Source organism: Ovis aries, chromosome 4, assembly GCF_016772045.2.
Source record: "Ovis aries strain OAR_USU_Benz2616 breed Rambouillet chromosome 4, ARS-UI_Ramb_v3.0, whole genome shotgun sequence".
NCBI classification, from domain to species: domain Eukaryota; kingdom Metazoa; phylum Chordata; class Mammalia; order Artiodactyla; family Bovidae; genus Ovis; species Ovis aries.
In genome coordinates, this window is record NC_056057.1 from 100,867,963 (window position 1) to 100,891,785 (window position 23,823).

Consider the following 23,823-nt stretch of genomic DNA (forward strand, 5'->3'; position numbering starts at 1 on the left):
ATTTCCATTTAATGAATAAGGAAATTGATGCATGAAGGGGCTTCACATCTTTCTCCAGGGTCAAGGCTATGATTTGAGCTTAGGTGATTTGACTCCAGAGCCCATGAGTTGTAAGTTGAGAGGTGGCACTATATGTAGCCCTTGTTTATATTTTTTGCCTCTTTATTGTCCAGATTTTCCACTGTGGTTATGTATTATTCTAAATCAGCTTCTCAGCCTCAGCACCACCGGCATTTTTGGCAGAATAATTCTTTGATGTGGAGGCTGTCCTGTGTGTTGTAGACCTCTACCCGCTAGATGCCTGTACTACATCCCTTGCTGTGACAATCAAAAGTCTCCAGATATTGCCAGATGTCCTCTGGGGCCAGACTCACTCCCATCTGAGAACTCTGCTCTAAATAATTAAGGAAAGAATGCAGGAAAAATTACTGAGAAACCATTGCATTAAACTAATCTGAGTCACAAAAGTTAACAGTGACTTGTCTGAGTGAGCAGTTCTATGACGTTAACTGCTAAAGGTTTGAAAACTTGAGGACTTTTCGAATCTGGAACTTACCCTTTTTCTTGTTTTCCTGAGAACTGATTCTGAGTTTCTAAGATTCATGTAGAACTCCCTAACTTTGATTTTGCTCTGTAGGGAAGAAGCACCTCGAGAAAGCAGTGCAGCATTGCCTTGCACTTCTCAATCTTACTCTGCAGAAGGAAAACCTCTTCATGGATCTGCTAAGAGAGAGTCAGCTGGCTCTGATCGTCTCTCCTTTAGAACAGCTATTGCAAGGAATCAATCCCAGAACCAAGAAGGCGGATAACGTGGTGAACATCGCCAGGTGAGTTCCGTGTGTAGGTAGAGAAATGGTGATGTGAATCAGATGGCATTCTAACTTTGATGTCCAAATCTGATCAGATCCGTAAGGCATCACGTAAGCATTTTTTTGGTCTCATTTTATTATTGTCTTCTTTTGTGTCTCTGATTTTAATGACTCTGAACCTTGTAATTTCTTTTTTCTTCTAATATATTTTGTGCCCTAAATATTTCCAAGTATAAAATGACATCTTAATATTGTCTCCTGTAGGGAAGTTGGATGTTTGGGGAATATAGGGCTGGGGAGCAAACTTTTCCTTGTTTGTGTTTGAGCCTCTGGTCATTTGCTGGCAAGGCAGTGTTCTGTAAATGGTGGGCACATCATCCAGTCTCTGCCTTCAGCTTTACATCATGGCATTCTCCCTGTGTGTGTGGCTGTGTCTACTTTTCCCTTTTTTATAAGGCTATCAGTCATTGAATTAGGGCTCTCCTCAATGGTCTCATCTTTACTTGATTAATTATATCTTCAAAGACTCTGTTTCCAAATAAGATCATTTTGGGTTTGGCTATCAACATGTGAATTTTGGGGAAGCACGATTCAATCCATAACAAGGTTGCTCAGTCACTTCAGTCGTGTCTGACCCTTTGTGACTCTGAACTGTAGCCTGCGAGGCTCCTCTGTCCATGGGATTCTCCAGGCAAGAATATTGGAGTGGGCTGCCATGCCCTCCTCCAGGGGTTCTTCCCAACCCAGGGATTGAACCCAGGTCTCCTGTGTCTCCTGCATTGCAGGCAGATTCTTTACCACTGAGCCACCGGTGAAGCCCCCATAACAGGTTACATCTAGTTATTGATAGAAGGGGAAACCTTTGTCTAACTTACCAAAAGTGCAGTATGGGTAGGAGAGCCCTGGTTGTGAATGTTCTGTATTGAGTATGTATATAGTAAGAAGCAAAAATTTCATCACATTGTTCCTCAAATGTTTTCTTGTTTTAAAGATACCTGTATCATGGCAATACTAATCCAGAATTGGCTTTTGAAAGTGCCAAGATCCTCTGCTGTATCTCTTGCAATTCCAATATTCAGATAAAATTGGTTGGAGATTTCACACATGACCAGGTAACTGATTTTGTTATTGCTTTTCTTATTATTTTTTTGGTACATCCAGAATACATCTTATTCTTGTATGTGGGAAGATTCTGAGAGTAAGTATATTTGTATATGATGGATGAAAGCCTACCCATGTACTGGGCTGTGATTTGTGTTTGGCGATGATACCATTCCCAGGGATACTCTTAATATGTATAGTGTAGTGTGCAGTTATACTCTTTATTATAGTGTGTAACTGTATGGCCTACTGAGACCGTTTAATGAGCTTCCAGAAGCACGTTAAAGGGCTGATGGGTTTGTAAGTGCACTTCTGTTTGTTTTTTGCATCCTTTGTTTCACTCCTCCTCAGTGGCCTCTGTGCTGAGTGAGCCTCTGCGATTTTGATTTCACTGCTGTGAGTTGTCTGCTTCTGTGGTTTTGTTGTTGTTCTTTGCTGCTGTTGTTTAGTTGCTAACTCATGTCCAAGTCTTTGTGACCCTGTGGACTGTAGCATGCCTGACTCCTCTGTACATAGGATTTCCCAGGCAAGAATATTGGAGTGAGTTGCCATTTCTTTCTCCAGGGGATTTCCCACTACACAGGGGTGGAACCTGTGTCTCCTGCATTGGCAGTCAGATTCATTACCACTGGGCTACCAGGGAAGCCTCTGTGGCTTTTTGGTGACCCACAATTTTGTCACTTCATGTGATACACTGCAGAGTGTTTTGCTGCTGCTGCTAAATTGCTTCACCGACTTTGTGCGACCCCATAGCAGCAGCAGCAGCAGCAGAGTGTTGTAGATGTTTTCTTCTTTCAGTCTAGTTCTCTTTCTATGCACTGAATAGCTATAATTGGAGAATCTGTTATTTTTCTTTCTCTTTATAGACATTCCTCCCCTTACATATTTCATGCTGAAATCACTGCACTAGCTAGTTGAAGAATATTACTGGGTTTTGGTATTTGGAAACAGGGATTCTTCTGGCATTTTGGGTGGACATATCTTCATTTTAGTGTAACTGTCTCTCAAATTGCAGGACTTTTAGCATCCCTGGTCCCCTGCCACTGTCTTTGAGTAGCAGTCCCTGGCCTGAAGACTCAAATGCTCTCATATAATTCTAAGGGCCTTTTAGAGTGGCAGTACCATCCAGGTTGAGAACCACTATTTATAGTAAATTTTAGATGTCTAGTCTGGTTTTTGGAGGAAGTTCATGAAGCCACATAATTAATTAGAAGATTTTGGATGCAGATTTTCAGTTCATTGGTGTTCGAGTTTGAATTATTACCAGTTTTAGTATCCTGCTAGAGTTCTTAAGGGCTTCCCAGGTGGCTCAGTGGTAAGGAATATGCCTGCCAAGCAGGAGACATGGGTTCAATCCCTGGGGAGAATCCCTTGGACAGAGAAGCCTGGAGGGCTATAGTCTATGAGACTGCAAAGAGTTGGGCATGACTTAGCGTACACACACACACACATACATAGAGTTCTTAAAGGAGATAGAGTAGTATCTAATCTCTCAGCCCAGAAATATAAAACTGGTGTAAGTAATACATTTCTAAAGAGAAAAAATGAGAATTTATTTTATATTTTAGTTAAGATCAATAGCATAGAGTATATAATGAAGAGGTTATGAAATAGCAATTTAATGTTATTGTTTTTAAAAACTAGTTTCATTCTTTGGGAAAGAAAATTAATGAAGCAAGTTTTAAAGGCAGTAAACTTTAAGTTTTTGTTTCTTAAATCATTTGTCTCTACTTATTTTTGGCTTTGCTGGGTTTTCTCTGCTTTGTGTGGGCTTTCTCTAGTTGTGGAGAGTAGGGGCTACTCTTCATTGTGATGCACAGGCTTCTCATTGCGGTGGCTTCTCTTGGTGTGGAGCACTGGCTGTGGGTGCACAGACTTCAGTAGTCGCAGCATGTGGGCTCAGGAGTTGTGGTGTACAGGCTCCAGTAGTTCCCACTCATGGGCCTTAGAGCGGGTTCAGTAGCTGTGGCACACAGGCTCAGTTGCTCCATGGCCTGTGGGATCTTCCTGGGCCAGGAATCGAACCTGTGTGCCCGGCATTGGCAGACAGATTCTTACCCACTGTTCTACCAGTGAAGTCCTCTTTAGTTACTTCTATAGCAAGCTAAATGGCACTCAGTTAAGGAACTGAGTTTTATATTAATTAAAAATGTGGCTAAAACCTAATACTTTCCTTGGAGCAGATTTGCCTTTTGTCTTTATAGCCAAGCATTTATAATTATATATCATATTTATCATAGTTTCTCTAATACTGAGGACCTTTTAATAAATTGTCATTTTAAAATCTTTATATGATTTCAGAGTGTAAGTCAGAAGCTGATGGCTGGTTTTGTAGAGTGTTTGGATAGTGAAGATACAGAAGAATTTGTACGTCTAGAAGAGGGTATGTCTTAGATTAACGTGTATTTTTTATTTTATGTAAATAAAAACACTGTTGAATGTCTAGTGGTGACAAGGGAATTTTGAGAATTTGCTAGCGTAACAGTAAATAAGATTTTTGGGGAACCTCTTAAATCTGAACTTAATGTAATAGCTAATCAAGTAAACTAAAGCTAAAGAAAACATCTGAGGTTTGAGATACAAGTTTTATATTTTTCAGTTTGACCCATGGTAACTTTTTATTGCTTTGTTATTTCCACATTTAGGCTCAGAACTTGAAAAGAAATTAGCTGGAATCCGTCATGAAACAAGAATCCACATCTTGAATCTTCTCATTACCTCTCTGGAACGCAATCCACCCAATCTCGCTCTCTATCTGCTGGGCTTTGAATTAAAGAAACCTGTCAGTACCACAAACCTGCAAGACCCAGGTATCGCCACAAGACACACAGCCATTTTTTTTTTCATATTTGTCACTAAATGGTTATGTATTGAATTCTAAGCTCATGGGATAATTCACTGAAAGAAATAATGTATGAAAAATTATGTGACAGGTTGATTTTGGGGGGATTTAGATGAAGTCTGGACAAATTAAGCCTTGGAAAATTAGTATGTAACAAATTTTCTGTATCAGTGTTTGAAATGATATTTACAGTAGAGTGTATGTGTACAAAACTTTAAGTTTTATAAAATGTATTCTAAGGTTTTTAATGCCAAAATTTGAAAAGAGAAGCTAAATTTTCTTTTGGTTTCATGCAGGAGTGTTAGGTTGTCCTCGGACTTGCCTTCACGCCATCTTGAACATCTTGGAGAAGGGAACTGAAGGGAGAACCGGCCCACTGGCAGTGAAGGAATCCCCTCAACTCGCTGAGCTGTGTTACCAGGTATGCAGAGGGCTGGACTTTGTAGCACCCGTGAGCAGAAGCTTATGCGCGAATCCTTCGCAGATATGCAAGTACCACAGTAGGACTAAGTTGAAATGAGTTCATCTAGCGGTTTGGCCAGTCTTTCATTTATGGATAAAATCCAAAAAGCACAAACTCAAAATCTTATAGATCTACAAGATCCTGTACATTGATCTCTTGAAAAATAAGGGATGGATTTAGACGCACTGATACAGAAATTTTCCAAGGATGCTGTGTTTCAAGTTGTTTCTGTTTGGTGGAGAGAGTAGTGGATTAGGGTCAGAAGACCTCTGGTTCCTATCTCTGCCCCTTAACTAGCTAAGTCACCTTGGGTCTGCCAGGAAACTTCTCTCAAGTTTTTAAATTTGTGAAATGGGCTATTGTGAGACTTTAATGAGAATGCAAGAATGTAAGTGAAAGTACTTTTTAAGAACCATGAGCATTATACATACAGCTATATGTAAGGTGGTAGATAGTCAAATAAATGTAAGTTTAACTTTAGTGAGAACTGTTGTTTCACTTGTGTTTTATTCTTTTATTTCTTGTTTTCTTTATATCATAAGTATTTTAGGAACTAGACTTTATAAGATACAACTAATTTCTCAATTTAAGTGACACCCTGATTCTCATTTTCATGGTAAGAAATGTATCATTAACTTCTAGTAACCTGAGATTTTAGTTATTCTTCTATTTTTCTTTTTGTTATTCTTTACTGTCTTCTTCTATCCTCTGTCTCTCCAAACTTCACTTCTCAGTACTACAGCTCAGTCTTCCTGTGACTCCCTTAATGAGGGAACAAACTTGATGTATATTTTAGCATAGTGTTACTGACTTTGATGTACTTAGGTAGAAGAAATTGGTAAGGTTAATCATCTGGGTTAAAGGAGTTAGGCAGGTGTAAGAAGTGAATAAAACCAGATTTAAGACAAATAGGTGGGGAGAGGATCTGGGGGAGAGGAGAATCCAGCAGACTGGAGACCATCTACCCTGCTACTCAGCCCCTGCTCATTTCTCCCCTGTTGGATTGCAGACCCTGGTTTGTCAGATCCTCTGCTTTCCTAAACACTATACCAGCCAAACAAATCATGTCTAAACCAACAGATTTGTCAGTTTAATACATACGTTCTGTGACTCAAAATGTGCACCACATTAGCAGCGTCACCTCCTGGGAGCTTATTAATGCAGGATTTCAGGCCCCACTCCAGCCCTTCTGGGTCAGAATCTGCATTTTTAACAAGAAGCACTTCTCTGTTGTTAACGAAAGAGGCATCCTTTACCTCTAGGTTTATACTTCACTGTGTTTCAGAAAAAAATTGAACCTCTAAGAAGAGCTTGTTTAAAAATAAATCTAATGATGTGAAAGGGAAACACTCTGGGCCTTACTGACGTCTTCATCATCCAGCAGCACAGGGCCGTCTGAGGGAAGAGCTGACCCCGAGCCTTGTGTCTTTGCTGTCTTTTCTTGAACAGTGGAGAGTTTTCCTACTTGGTCTTGGAAACTAGGAAGGGTGTCAGGCAAACCCCTGTAGAGTAGCTTGTCATGCTTTTGGAATTCACTTTTTTTGTCCTTCTCCCTCGAGCAGTATTACCTCCCCCATATCTTGGAGCATCTGTTCTTCTATCTTCTTAACTTACCATCTAATATGAATAACTTGATTTTATTTTGAGAAGTTCAGTATTTATAGTGTCAAAAAGAATATATCAAAGCTGTTTGAAAGACAAGCATATGTCTACAAGTATTTGAGCTTTACCTTGTGTTCCCTTCCTGTCTTTTCCTTGTATATATTAAATATATATTTACAATTTTGCGTCCTTCCCTCCCCCCGAGGGAGGGGAGAAACTTTCTATGTGCTACAATATAAATTACACTTAGGTTGTTGCCAGTTTTTTTACTCTGCTTTACTCAGTGTCTTTAGTTATGCTTTGTTGTTTTGTATTTTCTTAAGACTGTGTTTCTAGATCTATATTGAATTTACATTCAGTTATTACTAATTTTATAAAGTCACGAGAACGCTGAATTGGTGAATACTGAACCATTGCTCTTTGGAAATACATAGGATTAAATTCTCACAGGGGATTCTTCAGTTCAGTTCAGTTCACTTGCTCAGTCGTGTCCGGCTCTTTGCGATCCCATGAATCGCAGCACACCAGGCCTCCCTGTCCATTACCAACTCCCAGCTCACATCCATCGAGTTGGTGATGCCATCCAGCCATCTCATCCTCTGTCATCCCCTTCTCCTCCTGCCCCCAATCCCTCCCAGCATCAGAGTCTTTTCCAGTGAGTCAACTCTTCGCATGAGGTGGCCAAAGTACTGGAGTTTCAGCTTTAGCATCATTCCTTCCAAAGAACACCCAGGACTGATCTCCTTTAGAATGGACTGGTTGGATCTCCTTGCAGTCCAAGGGACTCGCAAGAGTCTTCTCCAACACCACAGTTCAAAAGCATCAATTCTTTGGCACTTACCTTTCTTAACAGTCCGACTCTCACATCCATACATGACCACTGGAAAAACCATAGCCTTGACTAGACGGACCTTTGTTGGCAAAGTAATGTCTCTGCTTTTCAGTATGCTATCTAGGTTGGTCATAACTTTCCTTCCAAGGAGTAAGCGCCTTTTAATTTCACGGCTGCAGTCACCATCTGCAGTGATTGTGGAGCCCAAAAAAAGTCTAACACTGTTTCCACTGTTTCCCCATCTATTTCCCATGAAGTGATGAGACCAGATGCCATGATCTTTGTTTTCTGAATGTTGAGCTTTAAGCAGACTTTTTCACTCTCCTCTTTCACTTTCATCAAGAGGCTTTTTAGTTCTTCTTCACTTTCTGCCATAAAGGTGGTGTCATCTGCAGATCTGAGGTTATTGATATTTCTCCCAGCAATCTTGATTCCAGCTTGTGCTTCTTCCAGCCCAGCGTTTCTCATGATGTACTCTGCATATAAGTTAAATAAGCAGGGTGACAGTATACAGCCTTGACGCACCCCTTCTCCTATTTGGAACCAGTCTGTTGTTCCATGTCCAGTTCTAACTGTTGCCTCCTGACCTGCATACAGATTTCTCAAGAGGCAGGTCAGGTGGTCTGGTATTCCCATCTCTTGAAGAATTTTCCACAACTTATTGTGATCCACACAGTCAAAAGCTTTGGCATAGTCTTAGATCCCAACAATTATAGCAACTAATTAACATATAACCTTGGTTTTTAGAAGTTACTTCTGAGAAATTTGCTGCTAATAATAGTTAAAATACTAAAACTTATTTTTAAACTACATGTATATATGTTAATATATTTAGGGTGATTTTAAGATTAGTCCTATAAGAATGTTTTTAGCATTCTCCAGTTGCATTTTTGTATATTTTGAGTTAGGATGCTAAGAACTGCTTGTTACTCTGCATTTTTGTTTTATGTATACATATGTTTATCCTTTTTGCTTTAGTTGTTTATGGTTCTTAGTTTCCACTTAATAGATTTAAGTTCAACCTTTTTATTAAAATCTGTAATATAAAAAGCTGATTTGGGGATTTTCTTATGTTACTGTAATTCTGTAGGTGATTTACCAGTTATGTGCATGCTCTGATACGTCTGGTCCTACTATGAGGTACTTGAGAACCAGCCAGGACTTCTTATTTTCTCAATTGCAGCATTTGCCATTTTCTAACAAAGGTAGGACATGTTTCTCCCTTACTATTAAAACAAATATATAAAGTCTATGTTGAGTGATTTTAATTTTATAACATTTTGGGGTAGCATTTGACAAGTCCAAGTCTATGCTCAAACCAGTAATGATAAAGAAGTTAATCCAAGCCTATGCCCCGACCAGTAATGCTGAAGAAGCTGAAGTTGAACAGTTCTAAGAAGACCTACAAGACCTTCTAGAACTAACACCCAAAAAAGATGTCCTTTTCATTATAGGGGACTGGAATGCAAAAGTAGGAAGTCAAGAAACACCTGGAGTAACAGGCACATTTGGAGTACAGAATGAAGCACGGCAAAGGCTAATAGAATTTTGCCAAGAGAACACGCTGGTCAACACCCTCTTCCAACAACACAAGAGTAGACTCTACAAATGGACATCACCAGATGGTCAACACTGAAATCAGATTGATTATATTCTATGCAGTCAAAGGTGGAGAAGCTCTATACAGTCAGCAAAAACAAGGCTGGGAGCTAACTTGCTCAGATCATGAACTCCTTATTGCCAAATTCAGACTTAGCTTGAAGAAAGTAGGGAAAACCACTAGACCATTCAGGTATGACCTAAATCAAATCCCTTGCTATTATACAGTGGAAGTGAGAAATAGATTTAAGGGACTAGATATGATAAACAGAGTGCCTGAAGAACTATGTACTGAGGTTCGTGACATTGTACAGGAGGAGGGGATCAAGACCATCCCCAAGAAAAAGAAATGCAAAAAGGCAAAATGGTTGTCTGAGGAGGCCTCACAAATAGCTGATAAAAGAAGATAAGCTAAAGGCAAAGGAGAAAAGGAAAGATACCCATTTGAATAAGAATAGCCTTCCACAGTGATCAGTGCAAAGAAATAGAGGAAAACAATAGAAGGGGAAAGACTAGAGATCTCTTTAAGAAAATTAGAGATACCAAGGGAACATTTCATGCAAAGATGGGCTCAATAAAGGACATCTGGTATGGACCTAACAGAAGCAGAAGATATTAAGAAGAGGTAACAAGAATACACAGAAGAATTATACAAAAAAGATCTTTACGACCCAGATAATAACGATGGTGTGATCACTCACCTAGAGCCAGATCCTGGAATGTGAAGTCAAGTGGGCCTTAGAAAGCATCACTACGAACAAAGCTAGTGGAGGTGATGGAATTCCCGTTGAACTATTTCAATTCCTGAAAGATGATGCTGTGAAAGTGCTGCACTCCATATGCCAGCAAATTTGGAAAACTCAGCAGTGGCCACAGGACTGGAAAAGGTCAGTTTTCATTCCAATCCCGAAGAAAGGCAATACCAAAGAATGCTCAAACTACTACACAATTACACTCATCTCACTCACATGCTAGCAAAGTAATGCTCAAAATTCTCCAAGCCAGGCTTCACCAATGTGTGAACCGTGAACTCCCAGATATTCAAGCTGGTTTTAGAAAAGGCAGAAGAACCAGAGATTAAATTTCGATTGGATCATGGAAAAAGCAAGAGAGTCCTAGAAAAACATCTACTTCTGCTTTATTGACTATGCCAAAGCCTTTGACAGTGTGGAGTACAAAAAACTATGGAAAATTCTGAAAGAGATGGGAATACCAGACTTTCTGACCTGCCTCTTGAGAAACCTATATGCAGGTCAGGAAGCAACAGTTAGAATTGGACATGGAACAACACACTGGTTCCAAATCAGAAAAGGAGTTCATCAAGGCTGTATACTGTCACCCTACTTATTTAACTTATATGCAGAGTACATCATGTGGAATGCTGGGCTGGATGAAGCACAAGCTAGAATTAAGATTGCTGGGAGGAATATTGGTAACCTCAGATATGCAGATGACACCACCTTTATGGCAGAAACCAAAGAAGAACTAAGGAGCCTCTTGATGACAGTATCAAGAGGAGAGTGAAAAAGTTGGCTTAAGACTCAACATTCAGAAAACTAAGATAATGGCATCTGGTCCCGTCACTTCATGGCAAATAGATGGGGAAAGAGTGGAAACAGTGACAGACTTTTTTGGGGGGGCTCCACAATCACTGCAGATGGTGACTGCAGCCATGAAATTAAAAGACTTTTACTCCTTGGAAGAAAAGTTATGACCAACCTAGACAGCATATTAAAAAGCAGAGACATTACTTTGCCGGCAAAGGTCTGTCTAGTCAAAGCTATGGTTTTTCCAATAGTCATGTATGGATGTGAGAGTTCGACTATAAAGGAAACTGAGTGCCAAAGAATTGATGCTTTTGAACTGTGGTGTTGGAGAAGACTCTTGATAGTCCCTTGGACTGTAAGGAGATTCAGACAGTCCATACTAAAGGAAATCAGTCCTGAATATTCATTGGAAGAACTGATGCTGAAGCTGAAGCTCCAATACTTTGGTTACCTGATGCAAAGAACTGACTCATTGGGAAAGACCCTGATTCTGGGAAAGATTGAAAGTGGGAGGAGAAGGGGACAATAGAGGATGAGATGGTTGAATGGTATCACCAACTCAGTGGACATGAGTTTGGGTAAATTCCTGGAGTTGGTGAGGGACAGGGAGGCCTGGCGTGCTGCCAGGCCATGGGGTCGCAAAGAGTTGGACTCGACTGAGCAACTGAACTGATCTGAACTGGGATAGCAGTTTTAGCATTTGTGGAATTCTGTCCTCATTTTATTACTTTGTTTCTGTGTTCCTTTGTTTTGTTTTTGTAATTTGTGCTTGAGAAACTTGATGTTTTAACTGTCAGCATAAAATTATTTTCAAATAGCCTGTTAAGGATGGAATTTTTACTATCAGAGTTTTAAAATTGTGTTTAAGGGATAAGAAAATACTTATGTAAGATTTCAGAGATTTTTTTTTTTGAGTGAAATTGTTTTGTAAAAATCTGTGTTTTGCTTTGTTTCTTGTGTATGATCAGGTCTTGAAATGAAAAATAGGAAGCTAATTATGATAGAAACTATACCTTTAGTTTATTGACCTGGTCGCACAGTTATCCAGGCTTCCTGTGTTTTATAGGGTTCTATTTTATGTAATTTTCTTTTTGATCAATTTATAACAGTTTTCTTAGTTTATATTATATCTAGCCAGTGATCATTTTATTGAGGTTTTTTAAAAGTTTATTTTGTATCATCTTTATGTTTTAGGAAGTCTAGGCTCACAGATTTCATAATAAGTTGCCTTTACTGGTAATTGTCAACTCTGCTTCTTAAGGACTTTTTAGAAAGCTTCCACTTGTTTATTTTCGACTGTGCTGAGTCTTCATTGCTGGGAGGGCTTTTTTCTCTCTAGTTGCGGTGAGTGGGGCCTTCTCACTAGGTGGCTTCTCTTGTGGAACAAGGGCTTTAGGGTGCCAGGACTTCAGTAGTTGCAGCTCCAGGGCTCTAGAGCACAGGCTCAGTAGCTGTGGCGCACAGGCATTGTTGCTCCTCAGCATGTGGGACCTTCCCAGATCAGGGGTGGAACCTGTGTCTCCTGCATTGGCAGCAGGATTCTTTACCACCGAGTCACTAGGGAAGCCCCTGCTTTACTTCTTAGGGTATGGTGTGAGAGATTGGGAATTACCTAATGGCAGAAGAGTTTGACTTCATTTTCATAATCAGTATATGTTATTTTTAACCCCAAGATATTGTTTATAACAAGATTTTTAAGAAACCCTTTTTTATTCCTAATAGGAAAAAAGAATTTCTATCTTGCCTATCTTGCTGTCTACTTTTTAAATATTGATGTAGCTTTGCTTGTAATTATTATTATTAGCAGTAGTAGCAGTGTTTGTATGTTTATAAAACTCATAATTTAAGACTTCAAAGCCAGGCATATTATAATAATATTGGATTCAAAAACTTTTATTGTATAAGTGATTCCCAGTCCTAACTATATGTTAGACCAAAACGGCATTGATCATCTCAAGATAGCAGAAAATTATGCATTTTAAAGTTATGCAAATTATGTATTTATTTTAGTTTTTAAAATGTATTTTTTTCTGAAATAAAAATCAGATTTTATGATAGTCTTTTTTTGTCAAGATAAATAGTTGAAAAGTACTTGGATTATCTTTTTAAGTATTAAATTCCCTATTAATGTCAAACTATGATAGATCCAGAATTCTCTAGATCTGTGTGAAGTTATTCTAGCAACAGAAACTTGATTCTCTTTTGTTCTTCAGTTGCTTTTGCTTAGCTTTCATAGACATACACTGGCTTATTTTTTCTCTTGGCATCTGGTTTTTTCTTTTTTAATCTTATAGAGTGGCAAATTATTATGGTGCATAGTTTCATAAATTATTGACTATGTTGCATGGGAAAATACTGACAAGTTACAGACTATGTCTGTTCTGATTTTGTGTCGTATACTGGGAAACTAAACATATATATTTAAATTCCAGAATATGAAATATCTATGCTGAACCAGATGTCATGGCTGATGAAGACTGCCTCAATAGAACTAAGGGTAACTTCTTTGAATCGCCAGCGCTCACACACCCAGAGGCTCCTCCACCTCCTGCTGGATGACATGCCAGTGAAACCCTACTCAGGTGAACATCTGCATGTTGGCATTTGTGTTGCCGTGCTGCTGACTGGGCTGTGTGAATGCAAGTGCAAATCTGAATCTTATGGTTAGTCTGTGATTGTAGGCCAAGCATGTTCTTTCTGCCTTTAGGATTTTTTCCCTTCAGAACACGAAATTAAAAGTCACCCATCATTGCCATTTTATTATTGTTAAAAGCATTCACATTTTGCTCTATTCATATACACAAATACACAGTGGAGTTTGTCACACTGAGCCAGCATGACCCAAGATATTCTAATATGTGTTTTACATGCAAATTAAGCACAGACTTTTCTAATCATCTCACAGGTGTGATTGGATCCTGCCTCTTTTAGAGTTCTGATTATGCTTTTTACAATTGTGAAGTGGATCTGATAGAAACAGAAAGAATTAGATGAATGTTGTTGATAAGTTCTCATCATCTGTGCATTTTAATTATCCATTTGCAAGGGGCTCTTTGACCTAGAAACAATGACATAGAAATATAATAACCTGATATTTGTTATTTCTGAATAAATTTTGTGAATGTGTTCTTTTCTGATCTTTTATTCCTGATGCTCCAACAGATGGGGAAGGAGGCATGGAAGATGAAAATAGGTCTGTCTCTGGGTTCCTGCACTTTGACACTTCTACAAAAGGTAAAGCTCTTTGAATCTGTAATAAATTTGTAAGTAAGTGTTAGTCGCTCAGTAGTGCCTGACTCTTTGCGACCCCGTGGACTGCAGCCCACCAGGCTCCTCTGTCCATGAGATTTTCCAGGCAAGGATACTGGAGTGGGTTGCCATTTCCTTCTCCAGGGGATCTTCCCAACCCAGGGATCGAACCCAGGTCTCCCGCACTGCAGGCAAATTCTTTACCGACTGAGCTACAAGGGAAGCTAGATATGTATATATTAAATTGCTTAAAATTTTAGGAGGTAATTAATGCCTGTATCTGCAAATTCTGGACTGATGTTGAAAAGCTATGTGAAAATTATTTGTCAACAAAAAAATCTTTTTATAGCAAGATGATAGCATGGGAAAAACATTTTTGCAAATGAATGTGTTAGAAATAAAATCCAATTTAGATTTCAATACAATTTTCAATTTCCAGACTGAGGCCCTTTCTGAACATAGATATAGTACTGTCTTTGAGAGTGAGCTGAGTACTGTGCTTTGCTTTTCTCTTCAATGTCCCAGCTAAAGTAAAACGACTTTTCATTTTTTCTAGTACGTCGCAAAATTCTCAATATTCTCGACTCCATTGACTTCAGTCAGGAGATTCCTGAGCCTTTGCAGTTGGATTTCTTTGATCGGGCCCAGATTGAACAAGTTATTGCTAACTGTGAACACAAGAATTTACGGGGACAGACAGTCTGCAATGTCAAGGTGAGCATTGCTTTAGAGTGTGTGAAGTATCAAGTGGTTCACAGTCTTTGAGTCATTAGGAAAAAATAACTTTTTTTTTTTCTAATAGAGGTGTTGGTTTATTAGACTGTGGTTTACACTTTTCAAGCAGCAGTGAAAGAAAACTGAATAGCCCGCACTAATTTTATCTGTTAGGTTTCCCATCTCCTTCGTGTTAGTAATCATGCCACCCAGCTGTCACTCAGGGTGGTTTTAATTATTTAACTCTCTACCAGGTAGGTGGTAATGACCTGACTAGTAGGAAGAAGATATCCTGTGCATTTGGACCAAGTTTCCTGCCACAGAGGCTCTTTGGTACTACTCTCTGAAACTTTCCCCTCTAGGGCAGTTTAAAGTAACTGCTAAGTTATTGTTGTACCAGTGTCGGGAATGATCTTATTTTTCTCCCTTCTCTCAATTATGTAGCTGCTTCACAGAGTTCTTGTGGCCGAAGTGAACGCCCTTCAGGGTATGGCAGCCATAGGACAAAGACCTCTCCTGATGGATGTAAGCCCTGCTGACACCTTTTAACTCCTTAAGCTACTTAAATCACCAGTTAGATGATAAAACAGCGAACTGACTTCTAATTCATTATTAGGAAACAACTTAAAAATTAAAAGTCACTCGTCATTGCCATTTTATTATTGTTAAAAGCATTCACATTTTGCTCTATTCATATACACAAATACACAGTGGAGTTTGTCACACTGAGCCAGCATGACCCAAGATATTCTAATATGTGTTTTACATGCAAATTAAGCACAAACTTTTCTAATCATCTCACAGGCATGATTGGATCCTGCCTCTTTTAGAGTTCTGATTATGCTTTTTACAATTGAGAAGTGGATCTGATAGGAATGGAGTCTTTCACTTTTGACTTTGTAATGTTAAAAGCTGAACTGAAGTTAATGTCTGGATGCCTGAATAAAAATCATATCCTTTCTGCTAAGCTAGTTGAGGATTTACAACCTTTTCATATTGTGTAATAGATTTTACTTGTTCCCAGTCAGTGAGGGAAGAGTCATCACAAATGGGGAGATATGGGTCAGAGATTGAGTGGGAAGGACCACATATGTGGAAACACAGCTGGCTAGGCCAAAGCCAGAGGCAAACAAATAGAAGACACATCGAGAAAATGTGATGTCAAACTTGGGTTTTAGGGAGCTCTAGTATAACAGAGTCGGAGAAGGCAATGGCAACCCACTCCAGTACTCTTGCCTGGAAAATCCCATGGATGGAGGAGCCTGGTGGGCTACATTTCATGGGGTTGCTACAAGTCAGATACAACTGAGCGACTTCATTTTCACTTTTCACTTTCATGCATTGGAGAAGGAAATGGCAACCCACTCCAGTGTTCTTGCCTGGAGAATCCCAGGGACGGGGGAGCCTGGTAGGCTGCCATCTATTGGGTCGCACAGAGTCGGACACGACTGAAGCAACTTAGCAGCAGCAGCAGCAGTGTTACAGAGTAAGTATAATAGACAGTTGAAAGAAGAAAGAAGATGGGGTGAAAAACTCATTTCCACCCACATCACCTCTGCCACCCATCTTAAACATACATGCACACACACAGAGCTTTATTATTTTTTTATGAAAAATAATAATATTCTGGCCACCAGTGTAACATAAAAAGTTAATCTGCTGTTTAGCAAGCATGTGGAAGCTTTCCAGAGGATACTGTAAATGTTTTCAGATTAACTGACAGGGTTAAAAATAGTGGTCTATTGGTAAGACTTTATTTGTCTAAGTGTTAACCTTGCACTTCAATTTCTGCGGCTGTAGGAAATCAGCACCATACTCCAGTACGTGGTAGGAAGAAACAAATTGTTGCAGTGTCTTCATGCAAAACGGCATGCTCTGGAGTCATGGCGGCAGCTGGTAGAAATTATCCTGACAGCCTGTCCCCAGGACCTCATCCAAGCAGAGGATCGCCAACTGATTATTCGTGATCTTTTACAAGATGTGCATGATAAGGTGACATGTTTCCTAAATTACTGTATGCTGCTGAACAAGTTTTGATCCCATTTAAATATATAGTTTGCCCCACCTGTTTTTCCATTTTAGATGTGGAGTCAATAGAGTTGAGCAACGCCAGTGTTAAAACTTTCCTTGAGGAAAGTTTTATTATAACTGTACAATAATGGCTCTCAACCAGAGTGTGTGTCAGAATTCCCTAGGGAGCTTTTTAAAAAATCTACATTGCAGATCCCTACCCTAGACCTATTAAATGGGAGGTTCTAGTGGGGAGGCCATTATGTTAATTTCCATTAAAAACCTCTAGCGAATTCTGCTAGGGCTCCCTTCTGGTTAAGAACATTTTACTCAGCATCCTATTTAAATTTCTTTCTATGTATTAGCTTTTATCTTTGAATAGGACAATTCCGTTTTAAAAATCTTGTGGTAGTTGAAAAGCTGTGTGTGAGACATGTTAATGACTGTAGCTGAAAGCAGGGCCCTCACTGTGGTTTGTCTTTCTGCTTTAAGATCCTGGATGATGAAGCAGCGCAGGAATTAATGCCCGTGGTAGCAGGTGCTGTGTTCACCCTGACCGCTCACCTAAGCCAAGCCGTTCGCACAGAGCAGAAGCAACCCTTAGTCTTGGGACCTGGAGAGGTCCATTGTGCTTTCACTCTTGATGGCTCTTTCACCTCGCCTCCGCCCACAGAGAACCCAGTGGTGGGGTTTGCTTCTATTGGAGATTCTTCGCTTCACATCATATTGAAGAAACTGTTAGACTTCATTTTGAAGACAGGTTTTTTTTTGTTGTTGTTTAAATTTTCTACAAATTACAACTTCCGTATTTGTTTTAACTTTAATTTGAAAAAAGATTTTTACTCTGCTGTATCTTCCTAGGTGGTGGATTCCAGCGAGTAAGGACACACCTGTATGGCTCCCTGCTTTATTACTTGCAGATTGCCCAGAGGCCGGATGAGCCAGATACCTTAGAAGTGGGTAAGTGCTAATCTTTTCTGTGTTTAGAGATTGGTTACTTCAAATTTTTTTTTTTTTTAATCACCTTTTCACCTTTTGGCTAAGCAAAGCTATAATAAATGAGTCTTTACAGAATCATTAAAGTACTTACTATAAAGTCAAAGGAAAATGTTTAGTTTTGTAAAATTGTGGCAATAGGAGCTTCCCTGTTGGTCTAGTGGCTAAGACTCTGCACTGCCAATATAGGGGGCCCAGGTTTGATCCCTGGTCAGGGAACTAGAGCCCACATGCTGCAGCTAAAGGGCCTGTGCGCTGCAGCCAAGACCTGGGGCAGCCAAGTTAGAAAAGAAGGAAAAAAAGTGACAGGAGTACAAAAGTAGTGTAAGCACAAACCTTCAAATACGACTTTAGCTTACATATTTTTGTAACTCCTGCTCACTTCTGGTCCCATTAACAGTACATGTCTTTTAAAATAGCTGTCATTCCGCAGTATAGAAGTCAAGTCAGTTCAATCGCTCAGTCGTGTCTGAATCTTTGTGACCCCATGGACTGCAGCACACCAGGCCTCCCTGTCTATTACCGACTCCTGGAGTTCACCCAAACTCATCTCCATTGAGTCAGTGATGCCATCCAACCATCTCATCCTCTGTCGTCCCCTTCTCCTCCCGCCTTCAATCTTTCCCAGCATCAAGGGCTTTTCCAGTGAGTCAGTTCTTCGCATCAGGTGGCCAGAGTATTGGACTTTCAGCTTCAGCATCAGTCCTTCCAATGAATATTCACGACTGATTTCCTTTAGGATGGACTGGTTGGATCTCCTTGCAGTCCAAGGGATTCTCAAGAGTCTTCTCCAACACCACAGTTCAAAAGCATCAATTCTTCAGTGCTGAGCTTTCTTTATAGTCCAGCTCTCACATCCATACATGACCACAGGAAAAACCATATGCTGTCTAGATTGGTCATAGCTTTTTCCTCCAAGGAGCAAGTGTCTTTTAATTTCATGGCTACAGTCACCATCTGCAATGATTTCGGAGCCCCCAAAAATAAAGCCTCACTGTTTCCACTGTTTCCCTATCTATTTGCCATGAAGTGGTGGGACCAGATGCCATGATCTTAGTTTTCTGAATGTTGAGTTTTAAGGCAACTTTTTCACTCTCCTCTTTCACTTTCATCAAGAGGCTCTTTAGTTTAGTATAGAAGTAACATTTATTTAATCATTTGCCTCATTCATAAGTAGTTAAATTGTTTCTAATTTTTTACTGTTACAAAAATGCTGCATTGAATATTCTTTTATATGACTATATATTTCTCAAGAAGGATACTTGATAGTGGAATTTCCATATGAAAGAGGATGCACATTTTTATTTCAACAGATTCTACCGAATGGCTTTCTACCAGTTTAAACTCTCATCAATAGCATACATAAGTCTTCTTGTACTTAAGGTGAAGGTTTTCTTGAGTAAATGTCACGGAGTAGAATTTCTTGGTCAGAAGGTCTACGTATTTGAAATAATGATAGAGGCTTTGTAAACTATAGTGTGTGTGTGTGTGTGTGTGTATGTGTGTGTGTTTATTTTTTTCTTTTTTGACCATGCTGCTCACTTGTGGCATCTTAGTCCCCTGACCAGGGATTGAACCTGGGCCTTTGACAGTGAGAACATGGATTCCTAACCACTAGAGCACCACAGAATTCCCATATAATTAGCATTTTAAAGTAAGAGTAATTATATATATTCTTTGATTGCCATGTTTGGAAAATGTTTTTAACTGTTCAAAAGATTTTATACTCTGCCAGACTTAACAGTGATATTTAAGAACTTGTCATAGGCACCTTCTTATAACCTTCATAAATATTTATTTTGTATACAGATTCTTAAAAACACTTTTATTCTTATACGGTCTGTGTATAAGACTCAGATTATCTCATATTATTCTTTACTGGCTATATTTTTTGTATAATATCCTTAAAAGGTAGTAATAGCCAAATCGTGCATTTATGGGAATGTCCTACTGGCATAAATAATGCACAAAAGTAGTTTTAGGTCATTAAAAATGATACTTCAGAGAAAGTTTTTGAACAAATAGGAGCTTTTTAAGAGTGATAATCTGCCAGCATACCTCCCCCATTTTCCTCTTGACTTACAAAAATTTTAACATTGGATTTAGTTGAATTGGCAAAAATCATCACTGAACCACTAGGTGGAGCTTTATAACATGCTTTATAAGAAGTTATTACCAAGATGTGGTAAAAGCAGTGTGACCATAAAAGAAAATTCTCCTTTGTTTTTAATTTTCAAATGATCTATTTTTGGAGCAGTTTTATCCCTTAATTAGTTTTTTTCTTAGTCATAATTACTGCTTATTTTGACTTGCTTTAGGTAGCAAAGTATTTTCTAGATACTGTTACTTTTAATTTTCAAATTAGAAATATTAAATTTGAAAACTGTTAGCACACATTGTTGTGAAAGATACTGTACATACCTGCTGTTGTTTTAAAACCAAAAGTGAATTTTAATGTTTACATACTTAGTTTTTCATACCACTTTTACTTTATTTTTACATAACCATATATATTGAATACTGGGCAGACATTTTCCCTGTTTGGTAAAATAGGAATCTGACTTAGAGAGGTTAAGTGACTTAGTTGTATGTGACATCTGAGAATTAGAATTCAGTTTTCTCAATTTGTAACAGAATTCTCCTGACCTTGGGACATCACATCTTCATCTTTTTATTTTATCTTTTTATAATCTGTAGTTTTTCCTTACTCTATTTGGTAGAAAATGTCACCAATATATTTGTAACTTATATCATGCGTGAATAATTTCTAATAAGTAAAGAACATGTACAAATCAATAACCCAACAGAAAAATGAGCAGAAGATATGAGCAGACTGTTTAAGGAAAAGGAAATTCAAAGGTCTCTTAAACTTACAGTTAATTTTTTGAAAATCCTTATGGGTGGATCCTATCGCCTTGAGCTGCCAATGCTGTACGTCTGGGGAGGAACCAAAGTATATGTTTTTTGACAATTATTTGGAGAATGTTACATGTTTCCCTAATTAAGAACAGTGTAGTTGAAATCTGACATTGCTTTTGCATATGTAATTCCTGGGGGTTAGCTGACAGCTATTATTGTCATAAATATCTCTCTGCATTCTTTTCACTTTTTATTTTCTCTCTTTTCTACCAGTGACCACTAGAAACAAAAAGTGGATAATCTGACCAGAGCTTAAATGTTTAATATAAACCACAATTATTATATTCTTGATTTTTTAATTGAACTGTTTCTTATATTCTAGTATTGTAAAAATATTTCACATTTAAAAATAGATTGATAATGACAAAGATATATATTTTCAGCATATTTTTAATCAGATTAATGTTTTCACTAGAAGTTGATAAAGCCAACCTATAAAGTTATGTTGACAGCTCAGTGTGGAGGTGCATCCTCTTTAGTTTCATCTCTGAGATTAGCCCTGTTTGACTGTTTTGTTCTAATTTCCATAAAATGGATTTTATTGCTTTAAACCAGATTCGTTTTTAACTTTCTATTTTCTAGGAGCTTATCATTCAACTTTAATTTATAATTGATTGATGAGCTGTAGGGAAGATGTCAGTTTGAATTTTTTATTTTAAAATTGTTTTCGCAATTTTAAGTAGTTCTATTATGTTTTTCTCATATGTTCTATTTTCTTCTAAATTGGCTTTTCTTTTTCTTTAGTTTTGACAAGTTGATAGTATTCAGTAAATAAGAATGAAAAATTATAATAAGAATGATGAATTTTCTGCTCTGCTCATAATTCTTTGGGGCTATTGTGACTTTTGATCAGATTTTTCTTGTTGTTCTTTGTTTATGAAATTGTAGTATCCAGTCATCTTTTTAAAGGAGACTAGAAAAGATGATCTATTGCTGTTACTAAATTTTTGAGAATCGTATCATGAGATTTTCAGTTTTTATGGTCTAGGTGTTAATATGATCTAGAATCATAGTACAAGTACACCTGTGATTTTAGTCATGAAGTAGTGGGACTGAAAGGATTTCATAGAGCATCTTGCCTGTTGTTGACTCTGTTCTTTTGCATCCAACTCCAATAAGTGACTTAAAAATACCTACTACAGCTGTTGTGTAGTAGGTGCAAACTTTTTGCTTAATGTGAATTTAGATGTACATTTCTCACCAGTCCTTTTGTTTTACAACCGGAGTCAGATCTTAGGACCTTAGAACCTGACTAAAAATAATCAGGTATTTAAAAAATAGCATTTAGCTTTTCTTTTTTATTTAAAAATAAGTGTTGATTGAAGGAAATTTAGGACATGCCAATAAATGAAAGGAAGAGGAAAGTCACACACTCCACCCTTCTAAGATAGCTATCAGGACATTTTGGTTATAGCCAACCGTCTTTTTGTATTGGTTTGTATCTTCCTTTTTCTTTCTACTTAGTATATTATGAGCTTTCCCTCTCTCGGTTAATAACATTTTAATGCCTCTATAGATTTTGCCACTTACGGGTATGTAGCAAATGCCCTACCCATTTTTAGGCCCTTAGCTTATTTCTAGTTTTCACAATACAAACAAAAATTAGTAATCATTTGGTGGTTTATTATTTTAAGTTGTTCCAGAAAGCATGAATTGGGTTCTTGCTTTCATAAAATCTTATATCCTAGTAGAAATGGCAGTATATGTGCTTATGAAACAGTAAGTCTTAAATTGGATGATATAAAGTGGATGCCTGCAAACTTTTTCTGTAAAGGACCAGATAGTAACTATTTTAGGCTTTGCAAGCCATATGCTCTCTGCTGCAAATCCTTAACTCTGCCATTATAGTACAAAAGCAACCAGAGACATATGCTATGTTACATTGAAATTTTATTTACAAAAACAGGTGGGAGATCACATTTCGCCCACAGGCCTTAGTTTGCCAACCCCAATTATAAATTATAAGTTTTACAGGATTTAAGAGGAGAAAGGAAATCAAGGATTTTGCTGGACTTTTCTGGTCGGGTTGCATTTACATAAGAAGAAATGGGGGGCTTTTCAGTAAGGCCCAAACTAGGAGGGAGTAAAGAATCAGGCCATAAGCAGGGGAGAGGGTTGATAGCAGATTAAGCCAATCTGAGATGGTAGGACCATATTATTAACGACCTTGAAAATGAAACTATAGTGTTAGAGCTAGTAGAATTAAGCAATAGACATTTAACATTTTTGAGTAACTTGATAAGAAGTTCGTAGTTTAGGAAAATATGTGTGACAGTGATTTATATGGTATGTTGGAAGAAGGGACAGATTGAGTAGAAGAAATCATTTTGGTGATTTCTAATGAATTAATTTATCCTCTTAAAAGATAAGGATTTTAAAGAAAGGCCTTTTTAAAAGAACGATGTTCCATTATGATTTATCACAGGATATTGAATATAATTCTCTGAGTTATACAGTAGGACTTTGTTGTTACCAGATTTTTTTAATTTCTAGGTAGTGCTGTCAATAAGTAATATTGGAACTCTGAGATCTGTTCACAGTTTGAAATCAAATATTTCTTGGATACTTAACTGGTCTTCTTCAATCCCTTGTTTTTCAGATTTCACTGTGAGGCCCCAAGGTTCTTGCAGGGGTTCCTCAGGGGTTTTGGGGAAGAATCTCTAGAGTGATATGCCAGCATCTCTTTATCCTCATTTCAATCAGAATGTTTGAACTAAAGAATTCATGGCTAAAAAGCATTACACCTGTAAAGCGATGGCTTTCAGACTTGCCCAAATTCTTGACTCACATAATTTTGTGGCAGTTCTGTGTGTAGAACAGGAGAAGCTGTATCTCCTCAGACTAGGTTCCTGAGAACCCACTCACCATGGAACAAACCCCCTGAGGGCATCTGATGGCCTCTCTGGAGCAGAGTTTCTAAACTTTCCTTTAAGCCATCGATCAGTCAATGATTAATATTTGAGCTTCTACTCATGTGCTAAGTAGACAAGACACAATCCCGTTGTTAATAAGCTTATGTTCGATGTGGTTGATGTGGGGAGACAGGGAACAAGCATGGAAATCCATCTCCCCCTCAAATAACATTTTAGTAAATCTAGCAAATAAGTACTGTGGAGAAAATAAAATAGTACTGTGATATG

General features: G+C 38.2%; 1 protein-coding gene across 1 annotated transcript in view; it reads left to right on the forward strand.

The window, feature by feature from the left end:
* Positions 1–23,823, forward strand: part of NUP205 (nucleoporin 205) — a 78,451-nt gene that overhangs the window by 32,562 nt on the left and 22,066 nt on the right. Inside the window, exons 18-30 of the mRNA XM_004008088.6 lie at positions 638–827; positions 1,801–1,921; positions 4,212–4,293; positions 4,556–4,720; positions 5,049–5,173; positions 8,740–8,854; positions 13,228–13,377; positions 13,958–14,029; positions 14,601–14,758; positions 15,203–15,283; positions 16,559–16,750; positions 17,261–17,528; positions 17,630–17,728. Of these exons, the coding sequence (XP_004008137.2) occupies positions 638–827; positions 1,801–1,921; positions 4,212–4,293; positions 4,556–4,720; positions 5,049–5,173; positions 8,740–8,854; positions 13,228–13,377; positions 13,958–14,029; positions 14,601–14,758; positions 15,203–15,283; positions 16,559–16,750; positions 17,261–17,528; positions 17,630–17,728 (1,818 nt within the window). The remainder of the gene's footprint in view (positions 1–637; positions 828–1,800; positions 1,922–4,211; positions 4,294–4,555; positions 4,721–5,048; positions 5,174–8,739; positions 8,855–13,227; positions 13,378–13,957; positions 14,030–14,600; positions 14,759–15,202; positions 15,284–16,558; positions 16,751–17,260; positions 17,529–17,629; positions 17,729–23,823) is intronic.